We start from the raw sequence: 17,894 nt of genomic DNA, 5'->3' as shown, positions 1-17,894 counted from the left end.
GTGATGCTGTTCATCTTTGGTTATAGGAACTCACTCTTGTTTGTCCTTTGGTTTTCTCTTAAATAGTACTTACTCTGATAATATGAAGAGTAAGTTTAAATTTGAAGACAAGTTGATGAAAGCTTCCCTTTTAATATATACTGACTGCTACTTAATTTTCAGTACTGTACTTCAAACTCAAAGTTTATATATTAAAGAAAGTTAAGTATTCCATGTATCTGAAACTTTCTAGTGGCTTAATCAGCATTAGTCTATCAGCAGGTGGCCAAGGGAAGGCCAGGCTCTTTTACCACGGTAAGGTCACATCTTCACAATTTTGGGGATGTAAGCATCTTTGGAGAGCCACTATTCTGCCTGCTACAGTATCATTTATGTTACCCGCCCCCACTCTAATTCAGGGTGAATAATTAAGTTAGGATCCTGTTATCTAACTGCAGGAGAAAAATTCAAATATACTTTTAAAAATTTAAACATACTAATTCCAATTATGATATCCATTAAGGTATCAAGGTGAACAGTATTTAAAATTAACACTTCTCCTTGAAGAAATGAATATAATCAAAATCCTCAGTATTTAATTTTCAATTGTTCTTTCCTGCCTCCCAAAATCACATTATCAGTCCTTCTCCAACTGGGGCCACCTGAGTCCCTGCAGAAATACCTGATAACCAGAGAGAACAGTAAGTTGCAGAATAAACATTCCCCCAGTGCTAATTTTACTAATTGTAATAAGCCAGTTAAACAGTTTGTACTAAAAAAAATAAACGTGGCTATAATAAAGAGTAGAAGAGAAATTTTGAATAAATTTAATAAAACATGAGACTTTAAAGAAGCAATGGTTAGCTTCAAACTGTGCCTAAGGATATCCTTCTCTGTTTTAAGGAATATTTTGATGGAACATTTGACAAGCACTGGTATAAATTAGAATAATTTGTGGCACATTACAAATGCAACAAAACTTCTTTGTTTCTCAAGAAAAAAATTGGTATCTTCTGATTAAATGTAATTCCAGCTGAGACTGATACAAAATGTTTTCACTGCAGAATTTGGAGATCATCTCTTATGTACCAAGCACACAATAATCCATCTATATATAGAACCCAATTGTTGACATTTTTCTCTTGACTAAGAAAAGTCGACAGTCATACACACAAAAAAAATATTTAAAAAGTGTTATTTTTTAACTTCTACTTTATTTTTTTTTTTAATTCTTGTTTTTTTGGGGGGGGTGGTAATTAGGTCGGTCATTTATTTATTTATTTTACTGGAGGTACTGGGGATTGAACCCAGGACCTTGTGCATGCTAAGCTCTACCACTGAACTGTACCCTTCCCTCTAAAAAGTGTTATTTTTGACCACCTCTTGTACCCAAGACACTACCTCATATGATTATGAATATTTTGGGTGTTATCCTCTTTGCACACCCAGGATCAGAGAGGTTGAGAAGAGCTGGGATTTAAGACAAATCATCAGACTCCGAAGCTTGTGATCTTTCTCCTACACAAAACTCAGCTTAATTCTTTAGGAAGCAGGTGAGAGCAAGATTAGAGAGTTTTCTATCTCAAGTAACAAAGAGTTTTTATTCCCTGAAGTGAGGAACCTGAGCCATGTATTAAACTCGGCTTCCCAGGATAACTCATGAGCTGAGCATCCCATGGTTGGGGCCAGGAGCTAAATCCAAAGCAGCCATACTAGTGGGAGACTGGAATTTCATCCATCCATTCTCCTTCCTGGCTGTAATAGGCAGAGTGTACCCTCCAAAGGTTCAAATGACTCTTTTACTTCTGGGTACCACTTGGGTTCACTTTTTGAATTAAATGGATTTTTATTTATTGTCTGTCCAAGGAGCATGTGTTGATTCAGGACGCCCACCCTTCCCTCCTCCTGCTTTTGATGTCTTCAGTTCCTCTCTCTTTTGCGGGATTAATCCTCGTGGGGATCACATGAGTGAGTGCTCAGAAGGCACTTAAAACAGTGCTTGGCAAACAATACATGACCTGGGTTTTTCCCATTACGGAGACTCCTTCAGTTATGAGTAAGCCAACGATGATGGCTTATTATTAATAATGAATTAATGTGAATGATAAAAGGAGAAATTTGCTCCTCCGTTCTTACCCACTGCCCAGCATCAAATAAAATCACCCCAAATAGAATTCCAGATTTTTATTAGAGAATATATCTAAAATACAATATTTATGAAGTTATGATTTGTTATCTGAATGGAAATATACTCTGTATCACAACTATAACAATTTTTAAGATAGTACTTCATTTACAGCTCTGTAAATTCAAAAGTCTCTAAATTATAGCACAATTCCTATTTAAGATAACATTGCTGCAAATAGATAAAAATTAAAAAATTTTTCTTTCATATACTATTTTGGAATCATGGACATTTTCTTTATCAGGTTTACATTAGATAGCATCATGACTGTTTCACCTGATTTATTCTGCACAGTTCAGTCTGTCTCATTATATGGATTTGCACTCATTTTATTTTCCTGTGTTATAAAAACAGCCTTTTGGTGTGAGTGCACCTCACTCCACGTGCTGTGAACAAAATCAAGGCTATTCTCTTACTCCTTATACTATATTCCCTGTTACAGAAAGGCCACTCCCAAAACAGCAAAGCCCCAATCCCAGCAATTCTTCAAGCATCTCAGTTGGTCTAGGTTTTCACATTTTAGTAGTAATCATGTCAAGTGAGAGATGAAGGGCCTAGAAAATCAGACTCAAAGCAGCCAGGGTCCAATTCACCAAGGTAGATTTGCGCTTAGCTAAAGGGAAACCCAAACACTCCTCATCGGACCCTGGCTCTGGGACCCTCCTACTGGAAGGACGCTCTGACTTGTCTGCCTTTCAATGGCTGAGTCGGGCGCCAGTTGTCCACCATCGGGTCCTCGGGTTCGCCCCCCGCGCTGAAGCTAAGGGTACGGAATTTCGCCACCTAAAAGACAAAAATCAAAGATTGAAAGACTGAAAGGAAACATGTCACAATGGTATTCAATTATGTGCTTGTGTTGTCTCTTGAAATAGATTCCCCAACATTCACAGTACCACATATCAATGTCCAAAATGTAACTTGATTCCCAATAGATAAATAATTACATAGAGATTATATGTGTATACTTTTATCTAACAAATCCATTTCTGTCAAATACATACAAAATCTTGCTGTCATTTGGAAGGAAATTTTCAGTGAGTTTGTTTTTCCTCTTAATTCTTACAATCACACATCAAAAAGCCTGTCAAATACTTCTGAGAAGTAAAATAACAATAACAATTTTAAATCCAAATTAAAGTTTTGTTTTCTGCCCCAGAGAAGATAAACTACAGCATCTGGATGATCAGACCCTGTGATCCAGGATCTGTAAGCACCGGGCCAAATGATCATCTAACATCTCTGCTTAAATCTACAGAAACAGACATGAATTTGCCCCGGCTGGGATTTCAAATCCTTATCGTTAGTTAATTTTTATTCCCTGATAAATTTGTGTCAGTTCCCGGAGCAATGATGGGACAAAGGCAACTGGTCTCCTTCTCTGAGGTTGTTTTTACAAAGGAGCACATCTCTTTCCTTAAGTAAACTTGATGTAAGTGAAGAAGGGTGGTTTGGGAAGCAGTGTAGCTCCCCATCAATCAATAGGCTTGAACCTGATCTCTTTGGTCCAGTAATATCCCCTCGGTCATTCCCCAGGAAATCTGCTTCCATGGCAGTCAACTGCCGCAGTGCACTGATCACTTAACGACACCACTGCAGGAAATGTACCTGTGTAGGAAACGTATGTGTGTCTGCTCTAAGCTGCTAAGGCCACCTGGAGTGACTTTTAATAGCTACTTTTCTCCAAAGGATGACCCTCATCTTTGTCAGAATTCCGAAATGCATTCTGACATAAATAAAACTGCAGTAAGCTCTTAGGTGAGGGAGCAGGAGGCTGGGAATTATCACCAACACCTATGTACCCTTGAATGCAAAATCTCTTTGTTCTGGGCCTCAGTTTTCTCATAGCTTACAAAAAAAAAAAAAAAAGCATTTATTAGGTGACAGACACCTTTCTCATGTAATCCTCAATTTTATCCAATCTCAGAGTGAAAAAAAGAAAAAACTGCCTAAGGTTACAGTTAATAACCACAAATACGTATTGAGTGCAGATTATTTGCTAAGCACTGTTGCAGGGGGTGAGTTCCGCAGCTAGAAGCAGCAGGAGGAGGATCAAACCCCTCTGTCTGACTCCAAAGGCCAAGCCTTTCTGCCTGGTCTGAAGGAATGCCCCATCTTTAGAAAACAGACCTGCTCACTGCTAACAGTGATGGGTTCTTTGAGCACAATCCAGATCACGCTTTCCTGGAGAGGAGGGGTGGTCAGTGAGCCCGGGTAGGTCCAGTAAGAGGCCAGGTTTTGAGGAAGGAGGCCACGAGGATCAAAGTTAGTGAAGTCAGCACTCTGACCCTGCAACGAGGCAAATACACAGGTTAAAAACGACACAAGATCAGAGGAGGCGGGAGGGAGAGGGCTGGGAAACAGAAATACTCCCCTGTGCTAGCCAGAGAACTTTTTTTTTTCCCAGAGAAATTCCACGTTCACCAGAAAACAGAATAAAAAGAAATTAAAGAGAAGACATCGGACAGGGAAATTGAGCTCAGCAGAAATGAGCAAGAGAAACCGACTTAATTTCACATGTCCATTTTCTCCTCCTGCCCCCTAGAAAGAGCCCTTATAGTTTTCATCAAGTCATTAACTGCTCATATCCAGTGTTTGAAGTGAAACTGCTGCCCCTGAGATGATGCAGTTTTCGGTTGAGATAACGACAAAGACAGTGTCCCTGATGAGGAGCCATTGTCTTGCTCTCCTATTTGACGGCTCGGTCAGAACGGAAGAACTGAATTCAGTTCTGGACGTTATGCTTTCAGAGGAACAAAAGCAGCAGGAATGAGTTACTGGGAGAGGAACAGGAGCTCTGCTGCAAAGAGAAAACTGTCATGGAAGCCTAGTTAAAGGGGACGTAAGATAATTAGCCTTGGGGAAGGTGAAAGGCCGACAGAGGATAGGGTCAAGTGGGAGGAAGGTTAGGGTAGGGTTTTTGAGGTATAATTGACATACAATATTATATTAATTTCAGGTATACAATGCAATAATTCAGTATTTAAACATATTGTGAAATGATCACCCACAGTAAGTCTAGTTAACACCTGTCAACTTATATAGTTGCAGATTTTTTTCTTGTGATAAGAACTTTTAGATCTACTTTCTTAGCAACTTTCAAATATGCAATCAGCATTATTAGCTGTAGGTCACCATGCTGTACATTGCATCCTCAAGACTCATTCATTTCTTAACTGGAAATGTGTACTTTCTGACCCTTTTCACCCATCTTGCCCTCTCCCTCCCACCTCTGGCAGCCACCAATCTGTTCTCTGTATCTTTGAGCTGTTTGTTTTGTTCTGTTTGTTTAGATTCCACAGATGAGTTCATACAGTATCTGTCTTCCTTTGTCTGACTTATCTCACTTAGCCTAACACCCTCAAGGTCCATCCATGTTGTGACAAATGATTTCGTTCTTTTTTATGGCTGAATCCATTGTGTGTATGTGTATATATACACACACACCATATTTTCTTTATCCAGTCATTTGTTATTGGACACTTGGGCTATGTCCATGTCTTGGATATTGTAAATAATGCTGCAGTGACACAGGGGTACAGATATCTTTTTGAATTAGCATTGTCACAGCAGGTTTATCCTATATGAATTAAGGGGGTCAAGCTAGGGGGTAACAGGTGAGCATTTCAGAAGACAGATGCTGCTTCAATTTGAGCATGAGCTTTATGAAGCCTGGCTGCCACTGGTCATGATAGTGTTGGAGCAGATGCTCTATGACTTCAACACCATTATGCTGCGGAGAGGATATTTATATACGGGATGGATGAATTCAAAGAGGTCACAATATAAATCTCCATGAAGCAGGGCCTTATTTGTGGTCTCCACCACTGTATTTACTAGATTAACAATGTGACTGGCAGGCAGTCAGCACTCAAGAAATATCTGCCCTATGAATGAGCGAATAATTTGACCAGATGATCTTTCAGCCTCCTTGTAATCATGAGACTCTCTGACTCTTGCATACGGATGTTCAAATGATGGGGTGCAAGATGAAATTAATACAGGTCTTAAAATTATGCAAGCATTAGGATCAACTCTTGGACAAAGATAAGATAAATAAACACATAAGCAACATTTTCGCTTTATTAACTACTCATCCCAGCACCACGCGTCAACCGAGGCTATTCAATTGGAGCAAAAGAATTTTCCAAAACCGGTGGGGTATGGAAAATAGATACCGTACTGAGATGGCAGAAAGGTTCAACTGTACCTTTGTTTTAATGGCACCCAGCGCATCAACGACTTTCTGGAGGCCTGGTTTAGCATCGCCAATCTATAGAAAGACACGAGGAAAAAGATACTGTATTCCAGTTTTGATTTGGGCCCCTCTATCATAAAGTTTCTCCAAATCGTAAACCAAAACCCCCCACCGGCTCCACGCCACCCATCAATCTTAGTTTGATTCCACCGGCACCACACTTTCCTACTTTCATTGACCACCTCCTGCTTCTGCCTCTATAATTCCCCGTCACCAGGGACCCATCCCCCCAACTGCCAAGGCAAAGAGCCCCGGTCAAGTGCTTATCTCACTCTTCTTGCAGGATTTTACACTATCATCTTCCTTCCTTTTAAAAATTCTCCCCTCCTGTGGCTTTCCTTCTGTCCTCCAGCCTCCCAAATCTCCCTTGACTCCTGTATTCCTTTTAAGTCATTTAATTAGCATCCTTCCCACAGCCTTAGATGCCTTACATTTGGCAGTTTCTTAGGGTTGCTTGCTCAGCAGCTTTGCCCTCTCCTTCTTGGTGCTTTCCTTGGATGATTTCATAGACACCTGTAGCTTCCACCTTGACACGTGATTTCTGGACCCGTGAATCTGCTGCCCAGACCTTTCTCCACTGGGTTTACAACCGCCCAGAGGGCAGTTCAACCCTAATATCCTACTGCTGTTGCCTGAATCCTTCAATACAGAGTCAACTGCTCTTCCCGCCTCTAAAATTTGGTCTTAATTCAGCATTGTCTACCGTGATACAGTGCTATCTGGCTTAAAGGTGAACGGAAAAAAACAAAAACAAAAACAAGAAGCTTAGCATTCATCCAAAGCATACCTCCTTCTCATTTCACATCACACGTGTATACATCCTTTACCTCGACATCGCCATGGTACCTAATAAGCACCTCTCAGACTGTCCTTTTGACCTGCATCTCTACTGCTACTAACAGATCGAAATGGAAAGTAAGGCTAAAAATACTTCAGAGTCAAAGGCATTTCCTAGGCTCTTTGCCGAATGTCCTGTTTGTGATGAGTGTTCTGTCTGGTTAATCTTTCTTGAAAATATGGGGGGTGGGTGGGAAATGAGGCCATCAACTAACCTTCAAAAAAATACCCAAAACAGCCAGTCCATCAGGTTGTTGTACAGCTTTTCCAAAATCCCCATATTTGGTGTTCCAGTGAACAAAGTGAAGCTAAAGCAGGAGAGACAGAATCGCAAACAATGAATGATTTACATGATAAAAGCCTATGGAACTATCTAAGCATCTTTTCTTCGCAGCTAGAGGTTACAAAAGAAAGGGGGAAAGTGGATCATTTTTAACCTAAACTTAAAAAAAAATTTTCTAATTATCCACTCCTTGGCATAAAAGCAAGTGGTATTATCAATAACTCTAAGACAAAGAGTTGCATCTTTTTGAGAGAAGGCACAAAATTTATTTCTAGATGGACATTAAAACAGGACCTTCCAATCTGAATCCATTAACTTTTTGCAAATGGTATCCTTGGAGGTCACAGAGAAACTTTTGCAGCATTACTCTTAATATCACAAGTAAAGATTACAAGAAGCAAATGTGAAGGTCTTTGGTAAAAGAGGTGATTCCTGTGGTTGGAGCTGAATTTACAAAATTAAGTTTTTGGAAGAAAGAAAGTGTAACTTACCTCTGCAGCGTATTTCTTTTTATCCACGGAGTGCTCAGAACCTTGTCCATCAGACGAACCCCAGTGGAAGTGAAAGTGAGCCAATCTATAAGTGCCAGTGAGAGGTCCTCCTTCCAGAACTAAAAACAAAAAACAAAAAACCAAGCAAAACAAATATATATATATACACACACATTTACATATATATGCATACATACATGTGCACATGAAACACACACATACTTGCATATTACCACCTTATTCCCATTTTATAGTGTCAAATTTATGCCTGAAGCAACCTTTTCACTCTGTGAAAATTAAATCCTGAACAAAATCATTTCAACTGGTTTTTTTTTCTTTGCCCCTCACTTGTTTTGACTAAAGGATGGAGGCTTTTTTCACCTGTTTTCTGAGGACAGCGACTCTTGTCCTCCGGGTGTGTCCTGGAGTTAGAGGTTTAGTCTCAGAGAGGAAATTGTGAGAGGGGCTGTCAACTCCTCTGTGAATCACTGAGGAAGTGCCAGTGCAGCCGTCTGCGGACACTGGTCCCCTGCTCACACGAGCAAGCACCCCGGAACCTCCCTGCTGCCACAGCCCAATGCCTGTCCTTCAGCTGGCTTTGCTAACCTCCACTTCCAGAATTTGTGAAGTAATAAGCATTCCCTTGATCTTAATAGTATAAACTCAATTTTCCTTACACAGGCTTCCTAATTCTTTAGAATTTGTATCATCACTGCTACCAATGAACTTTATACCCTTAAAATGTTTTATGTAGCGTCTCTGACCTGAACTTCCTAATCTGTAAAATGGGTACATTCAGTTATTTACTACTTCACCGAGAGCTGATTGACCATCTAGGAGATGCAGTGCAGAGTGCTCGTTTAGAATTCTAACTTTAATAACTGTTCCACAATTCTACTGTTCTGGGATTAATGCAACTTTGTTACAGCAAAATCCATACTAGAAATCACAGTCTTAGACTACAGTCTATCTGTGGATAATTAACCAGTTGTGTCTTAAGAGAGGATTAAAATCATAAGAAATCACTGCTTCTATATCCCATCCAAAAAGCCTTTAATCTAACTTACATACATATTAATGAGATTTAATCAATATAGTTAAAAGCTTTTAAAATTAGTTTAGTTCTACTACTTCAATTTTATTTCTCTAGAACTAGGGTTAGAACATTTGTGGCTGTGAGTGTGTTTTATTAGCTTTGGTTTATAATTCTGTAGAATAAGGAGCCCAAACTTACTCTGGCTTTGTAAAACCAAGGGGCAAAGTCTGTACAACAAAGTTTGTTGACTCAACTTCACCTAAATGTGCTTAGATGGAAGCAGCACTCATTCATCTGTTCAAAGAAAAGATAACGCTGGCTGGAAGACGTTCTAGGCGGTAGGGACTTTCTATGGGTCCTGACACAACCTGAGGCTGCCAGCTCTGTCTTACAATAGACCAGGAGAAGAAAAGAATGTGAAAAAAGAGAACAAATTATACATGGTGTTACTTTACAGATCTTTTGAGAAACTTGAATTTGGACGTATTCTGATAAAATCACATCTCTCGAAATGCAAATCAACTTAATGTAAAAGTGGTTTTTGAATCTAATAATTATGTAAGGAAAGAATTAGCCTTCTATTCCCCCCCCAGAAATAGGTTTTTTCATAAATGAGGAAATTCTCATTTTTCACGATGACATACCCTTAAAACAAAATATATATTTATGAAGTAAACTGATACTGAAATTAATTCCTTTATAATAACTTTTTAAAACTACCAGCTAACTGGCCAATCATAAAAACTGTTTGTAACATCATTAATTGTACTGAATGGCAAAATCAGTTAAATAAAACCATATTGGGGAGGAGGGTATAACTCAAGTGGCAGAGCACATGCTTAGCATGCACTGGGTCCTGGGTTCAATCCCCAGCCTCCATTTAAAAAAAAAAAAAAAACCCTAACAATAAATAAACAAATAGACCTAATGATTCCCGCCCCCCCCAAAAAAAACCCATATTAAGCATCTGACATAACTGATATTATTTCAGAGAAAATTTAGAATTAGGCAAGATTATATGAGCTTTTATGGAACAAGGCTTGCCAATACTAAAAAAAAAAAAAAAAAAATGCTCTGGGCTCAATGATTAAACACATTCAGAGCTAATCTGTCATTCCCAGATACCTGTCTGAGCTCCTGTTAAAATAAAACTATGTTGCCATGTAGATTAGAAGACCATTGTAATTAGGGAAGGTTATTACAGTCTTAAAGTTTAATTGCTACAAAAGGTAGCATTTCCAATCTTCTTCAACTAGTTGGTTACCTCACAGTAAATTCTTAGCATGGAATTTAGTCAATGAAATCCCCTGAAACACTGTTATAATAATAAATTGCTATAAATGCTAATAAAGGTAGCAGACATCTTTTTATTTGAGAAATACGAAAGACAAAGTTAAAGATAGGGAACTTATGCTATATTCTGGATGTGCTTTATTTACTTAATTTGATTGACATGTGTCATTTTCCAGACTATCCCAGTTTAAAATAAAATCCGTTTTTCTAGTGCAAAAATAATTTTTTAAAATAGAAGAAATTGCTGACTGCATTTCTTTTTCCTTCTGTAAAACCCAGCTACGTCAGTGGGGTTCTGAAGAGTCAGTGATTTATTGTATGATGGAAATGTGGTCCACTAGTGATGGAGATACATCATTGTGGTTTTCTACTCAAACACCTTCAAGCCTCTATTCCCCCAAACTTAATTTAAATCCAAATCTCAACACCAAGAGCCCCAGCAGATTTTCTTTTTCATGCTCTCCCATCAGTTACACATGTTTTTATATATATATATAAATATATATATATACACAAAATAAGCACTAAATATAACATTAGAATCTGTCTTCCTATACATATTACTTATATAAATTATGTCACTTGTGAAAATTAAGAGATTTACTCCAATAATGTTGAATTAAATCAGGTATCTGTACCAATTAAAAACTAAAAATGTAACATTAAAATTTTTTCCTTCTTACTTTATTACTTAGTATAAGATGTATCCAAATAACAAACTAATGACCTTAATTAATGTCAACAATCTCCCTTAAATACAAAATCTAAATACACTATTTCCAGTAATCCTTTAGTTTAAAACTAAAATTTGAGGGATTTCCTACCAATGCAGTAAATGGGTAAGTCTACTAAAAACACACTTCTCACAGATGAACAGTCTTCTCTATGAATACTTTGGAATTCATCAAATCTGTTTTGCTTTTTTTTGGCAGTGGCCAATAATCCTAGGGTTACCTACCAAAATTAAAAACAAAATGTCAATGTAGACAAATCTGAGAAAAAGAAGCCCACATTCCATTGCTTTTAAAGTAGTAGAATGTTTAGCTGTCATTTTTGCTAATGTAAACATAATTAAAATTCAAGAGAACAGAAGTTTTTAGTTTCAGGTATATGGCAATTATATGGGAGTTTAAAAAAAAAAAAAGAAACTGTGACATGAACATAATTAAATACAGTGTTTAGAACGCTTTGGTCAGTTTTACAGACGTTTTGGGCTCTGCTCACACCATTAACATTAATGAAGGACAAGCCTTTTCATTTGCTGTTACCATGTTTCCTTTTAACTTATGACTGTTTGTGAAAGGAAAATGTTACAGCTTCAAAAGCAAGTCCCTGAAAATCAAGCAGGACTCGTGTATGAAGATCCACTGTGTCATACAGACGGCGGTCTGCCTGAAATGAACTCAGGTAAACTCAGATTCCTTCTTTCTCTCCCTTGAAATAATACAGATACAACTATTCCAATTTCTGAAAAACAGAAGTGATGTGAGAAATTGCATGTAGGTTGGCCCAATAATTGGAGCATTGGTTTTTCAATGATATTTGCCTCTAACTTTCAATAAAGCAGGAGAGGCTTAAACTCATTAATAGAAGTTAATAAGTTAGCAAGAGTTAATAATTTGACCACCATCCCTTTCTCCCTGACAAAATGAGTAATAAAAGATCTCAAGCAGGGAGAGTTATTTTTTAATTAAAAAAAAAAAAACCCTAACAGGATTAACAATTTTTCATTAATTTAAGTTGGTTTATTTTTAAAGGAATTTAGAAGATGGATGAGAGTTTTAACCCAAGCTTCTTGTTAAAGCCTATTAACTCCACATTTAAAAAGAATGTTCTTAAGCTTAAACATCACAAAAAATTCTACCAGTCAGTTCCTGGTACCCAAGTATTTAAGTTTGGGTTTAAGATACCATTGAGGATATATTTGAAAATCTGAATCTATGAGAATTTCTAGACGACTGAAATCTCACTGAGGGAATAAAGAAAGTAAATGAACTGAAGCATTTAAATGTAGAAGATAAAGGATATCTAAAAATGTTAACATCATAAAAATAACTCCTAATAAAAAAGGGGTTAAACGGTCAATTTTTTTAAAATTGAGAGACCACAATGAAAACTTATTTTTGTACTTAAATGTACAGAAAAGTATACCAGTTTTTAAAAACATGGTACATACACACCAAATACTAGCTATGATTATTGTTCAAAGATTCTTATTCAACTTCTGTTTTTAAGTGATTGTCATTTAGTTTTACTCCAACAAACGAGGAAGGGGATGACTAGTGAGTAACTTAAACTCTTTAGCATTCTGTTTCTTTATGTTTATTTTAAGTGGGTTTCACTAGTGTCTCTACCATTTGTTCTAACTTGAGAGTCTAGGATCTTAAAAATAAAAATCTAAAGGGTGTTTCTCTGCATGGTATAACTAAACATGTTTTGTCATTGTTGTTTTTTTGTTGTTGTTGCTGTGTGTGTATGTTTTTTTAATCTCGTAGATGTGTTTTCCCTTAATATCAACACTTAATATATTCAGCACTCTGGAAAAAAATGCTTCCTTGTTTGGTCAAAACACCTGAAAAAATGTTGAAGATGTAAGGACAAAATTACAAAAGAGCCTTTCATATGTAAAAGAGAACAAGTCTTTCTAACATTCGCTCCTCTCTCTTTTAAGGTACCTACCGCATGGCTCTCTCAAGTCCCCCAGGTCTCCTACGTCCTTGGCTTCTCCTCCAGACACTGAAATCCTTCAACCTCATCCTTCAAGCACAAGCCTTATTTGACCCTGAAAAGTCTTTTTCTGACCTGCTCAGGCTGACTCCAAGCCTGCTTTGTGCTTCCGTACGTCCTTGGACCACTTCCTTGTCGCACTTATCAAAGTCTACTTTTGCAGTGCCTTTCTATCTGGAGTATCCCCAGCATGGGTTCTGGGGATGGAGGAAAGGGACCAGGATCCCACCTGCCTTCAAGATGACTAGCTTATCCTGCATTTAACTGCTGTTAGGAGAAATTTTTTTTAAAATAAAAACTAGATGAAAAATACATCTGACTCTGAAGACATGAGTTTGAGCCTCTGTCTGAACCACGTGGTTTTCATCTATTTCACAGCCAGCTGCTCTGGTAATGTATGTGTCATTCACCAGGAGAAGTAGTTAGAAAAAGGCGGCTAGCTCTAATCAGTCACTGCTCATGTAGAAATCCATCAGAACGTGACATATTCGTGGTAAAACTTATTAACTATGTAATAACATCATAGATAAAATCAGTACATAGTTTTATATAATAAATGGGATGTTTGGGAAAATATGAAAGTAAAATTTTAAAATACCATCAAGTGATGGGAAGTCATCTAAAAACTAATTAAATACTTCCTTCAAAAATCTTATCAGAGGTGCAGTCGCTACAACAGTTGCCTAATAAAGGCAAAGGGCATGTAGCCCTGGCAACAGCAGTGGCCATTTATGGAGAAGCTGTTAGGTGAGGGGCAGTGGGCTTTATACGTCTGTCCTAATTAATCCTTCCTCTGTAACACATACTACTCTACTCCAATTTTACAGCTCAGAAAAAGGAAACCAAAGAGGTTAAGTTACTGTCACTCCTACAAGGGGAAGAAGGAAGAATTTTTTTCAAAACTGTACTGAATCCATTGGCTAGCTACTGCAAAATAATAATCAACTTGATCATAATGATTATAATTACAATTACATAATATGGGAGGAGTATAGGTTATTACTCCATTTTGACAGCATGGTTGAATGATGTCTCTATCTTTCCTCATTTTTGCCCCAATACTCCCCCCCACTCCCACATCACCACTACCATCGCACAGAAAGTGTTTGTAGCACCATTCACTCAATGCCTTTCAGAGGAAAGCACTCAGGAAAATAGGACACTGGCAATGAAATCAACCAGTAGCCAAAGAAGGCTGCTACTATGTCTGAAGGGGACTGTTCTATTTCTAAGTAAGAAAAAGGAAGCATTCAATGGGAGTTCTGTAAACAGCTCCACTACAAGTAAGTTATGGTAATTGGTTTTGTCATTAAGGGGTCAGGTATGCACTAACTCTGAAACATCTCCATTTGTGAATGAAGAATTTCTGGGTCGATACCAAGATGTAAGGCCACTTTTATCACACCAGCTCAACGCCAAGAAAATATTCATAAATACAATGTTTCCAAGACTTTCAGGATTTTAAACTGTCAGCTTTCCATCACTCTTCTCACTGCTACCTTGAAGATCACCCTAGGATGTGCTTTATATTGAATAGGCATCAATTCTGGAAGACAAGTATGTCAGAAAGAGTCTTAAAAGTTTAGTTTTTGCAAATCTCACCGTCGCTGATCTCTCTTGCCAGGGGACTTGCTGTTTGTGACTTTTCCAAGGCATATCACAATTCAATGCCCTACATAGAAACCAGGGATTTTTCAGGGAGAAACAGTCCCTGCCACGGCAAAGTAATTAGCCTACTTCTCAGAGACTAAAAGCTAATGAAGATTATCAGAGTGTAGTATTAAGGGGGTCCTGACACCTCCTGATTCTTGCTGTTAAACTGGGGAAACAGCTATGGGCCAAAAGGCACAAGTTATTTTTTAAACACTGACCTGCTTTGTCCTGGGAGTCATCAAACTCCACATTGAAAGAGTGACCGTTGTTGACAATTCTCCGAGAAGTCGCTTGATCATAGCGAACAGACAGGGGCTTCAGAGACGGGTCATAAACGACGGCCTTGGTGTCAAAGTCCACAGGGGACTGGCGGTCTCCCTTGGCATTGGGGAAGTCCTTATGCCAGTGCTCAGGCCCTACGGTTGAGAAGAGACCAGTGAACGCCCCAGAGTGTGTGAGAAAGGGCACACTCAGACCCCTAGAAAAGGACAATGGTTTTGCAGTCCATCTGCTCAATTCCAGTTCGGGCCGCACCACTTACCAGCTGAATAACCTTTGGGAAAACGCTTATCTGTGCCTTAGTTTTCTCATTTGCCTTAGGGGGTAATAAGAGCTTCTAGGTTATGTAGGTTGGAGTGAGAATTAGAATCAATACATACAAAGCTGTTAGAATAAATTGTCAGTGCCATTTAAATATTAGCTATTTTTATGTTCCTTCTACTGAAACTGGGCAACTGATACTGGGCTTGTGGTTAGGATCCGAGGACGTTCCATCATATCAGAATCCCTTTCTCTTGTCCTCAGACTGGATGTAAGGGCAGAGTCACTGCCCGCGCCCGGGCACTCCTCCTTTAATGGTCAGGATCCCGGCTAGCTGGGAAGCCCTAAACCCCCGAAGACGCTCAAGGTGCACGAGACACATCTTTCTCTTGATTTTGCTGGCTCGGGAGAACCCAGATCTGTAGCCCCGATAAAGTCGGTTCCTGATGACGCCCTAACATGAGAAGTCCAGAGATGAAGAGAAAACTCAGTGCAAAGGATTCAAAGCAGCCCAAGAAACCCGCCCGCGAACAGTGCTAAGAGACTTAGCCACAGGTGGTGCTGGGTGTGTCGGGGGGAAGGGGGTCCCCTAATTTCTCTGCGATCAATAACTAAAATGTTCCGTTACAACCCTTCCTCGTTTCCTCCTGGTTCGGGATAGGACGGTCTCCGGCTCGTGACCCGGGAAGCCTGCCCTTGGGTCCGGCGCCTGCGGCTGCGCGCCCCCTTTCCCGGGCCCTGCGCGCCGCCGCGGGACGCACGGATTCCTCGACAGTGGGTCGGGCTGGGGCGCCGTGGGCATCCCGCGCCGGGGAGCCGCGGGCCGGGCGGGGCGGGCGCCGGGGGCGCACCTGAGCCTCCGGTGCCCCGGGCGGCCGCCGTGAACAGCAGGTGCGGGTGCTGCGGGGCCCGGAGGGGCCCGGGGCCCGGGGCCCGGGGCGCCGCTGCCGCCCCGCCCGCCGCCCGCACTCACCGTTGTGCTTGCCGTATCCCCAGTGATGGGACATGGTCGCGCCGTGGATCGGAGCAAGGCAGGAGTTGGAGCGGGTTTAGTGGCGGCTGCTGGGGCGCCTGCACCGTGTGTCCGCGGGTCGCACCGTCGCCGGCTTTTATAGGCTCCCGCCAACTTCGTGCTCGGGGGCGGCCCGGGGGAGGGGACCCTGGGTGGACCTGGGCGACGGGGGGAGGAGGTGGCGGGTGGAGGTGATCTCCTGGCGCTCGGGGCGGGCGGGCCGGGCGAGGCTCCGGTGGCGGGGAGAACGCCCTCTCGGCGGGCGCTCGGCCAGGTTCCGGAGCGCCTCTCCTGCCGCCCGGCTCCCCTCTGCCCTCAATCCCGGCCCCCTGGGCGGGGACCAGGCTCCGAGCTCTCGGCGCTCGCGGTGGCGGCTCCCGGGCCCCTGGGTCCGAGTGGGGCTGCGGAGCGCCTCCGCGCACCCCTGCCCCCTCCCGGGCGCTGAGGCTGGCGGCCGCGCTGACAGCTCGGGCCCCGGGCCCGGTGCCTTTCATCCCTTGTCCCCTTTGTGAGAACATCCCGCCTCGCCCCATCGGCCCCACCCGCGCCGAGGTCTCCAGCCCGGAGGGCTTGCTTCTCAGTGTCCGGGGCCCTGGGCCGACCAGCTCGGTTAGGAGCTATGACCTTGGGGCAAATAGGGATACGGTCCTTGAGACGCTGGGGAGCGAGCAGCTTCAGGCTGAGAACCACGCGCCCCCTGCTGGAAAGCCGTGAAATAAACCAAGAAAGAGGAGAGATGGTTTCTGCTCCAGTACAAACCAAGGCGAGCCTGGGGGAACGCCTTACCTTGCAAGCTGTCAAGGTCACGTATGAAGTGCTCATCTCCTAATGCCTTTTTCCTTCTCTTTAAAAAATTAAATTTGAGAGAGAGACTTCCTACGCGAGTACACAGTGATTTAAAGCAATCGAAACTTCTAAAAAAATTACTTTTCTCCTAGGAATTGGGTAAAAGAAAGAATTTCTTGCATAAAGATGAGAACTTTCTTTGGCTGACAAAGGAAACTTGGCATCCGGCACACCTAAGAACTAATTCAAAGCAATTTAAGAGAGGTTATTTTTCAGGCAAGACAGCATTATTGGCTTTCCTGGGTCTAGGCATTTTGACTTTTGGGTCCTTTTTTCACACACACACACATTTATGGCTGTATTAATATAAAGATTAATATCTTAATATTATATTTAAACATTTTTAATCTAAATGTTCCATTTTTTTCCTTCTGATTTTAAAAGAAAACATTTTCCTAGATTCCTAAAAGTGTTTTGGGCCAGGGGTATGGTTTTTCCTGTAGCAAGTGGATAAGTCAGGGCTGTTTTCAGGTGGGGTGTTTTCACAATTCACTTCCCTCAGGGGACTTTGCCACCCAAAGGGGTGAAAGACTTTCTGTCCTGTGGCGCTCTGATCTTTGAGAACATAGTATTAGAGTTAAAACTGGGGCAGCAGGTCACAGTTTTACACAAGTCTATCAGCCTTAGCATCATATTGCTTATACATAGGTACATAAAAAGGTAAATTTTAACATTAGTGTAAAACTCTGCAATATTGGTCTCAAAATCACTACTTGCTGTTTATTTCAGTCAGTTCCACACAAACAAATATGATTCC

At 40.8% G+C, this 17,894-nt stretch overlaps 1 protein-coding gene across 1 annotated transcript; it reads right to left on the bottom strand.

Moving 5' to 3' along the window:
• Positions 1 to 2,148: 2,148 nt before the first annotated feature.
• CA2 (carbonic anhydrase 2) lies at positions 2,149 to 16,410 on the bottom strand. Its single transcript, XM_074354860.1, has 7 exons — positions 16,253 to 16,410; positions 14,958 to 15,155; positions 8,031 to 8,149; positions 7,472 to 7,564; positions 6,372 to 6,434; positions 4,292 to 4,450; positions 2,149 to 2,947 (listed from the first exon to the last, which is right to left on the bottom strand). The coding sequence occupies exons 1-7, from the start codon at positions 16,284 to 16,286 to the stop codon at positions 2,828 to 2,830; spliced, it is 786 nt and encodes a 261-aa protein (XP_074210961.1). The 5' UTR covers positions 16,287 to 16,410; the 3' UTR covers positions 2,149 to 2,827.
• Between the last annotated feature and the right edge of the window lie 1,484 nt (positions 16,411 to 17,894).

This window comes from Camelus bactrianus, chromosome 29 (genome assembly GCF_048773025.1).
Source record: "Camelus bactrianus isolate YW-2024 breed Bactrian camel chromosome 29, ASM4877302v1, whole genome shotgun sequence".
In the NCBI taxonomy this organism is placed as follows: Eukaryota; Metazoa; Chordata; class Mammalia; order Artiodactyla; family Camelidae; genus Camelus; species Camelus bactrianus.
The sequence above is the reverse complement of the archived record's forward strand: the minus strand, read 5'-3'. Positions and strand labels throughout refer to the sequence as shown.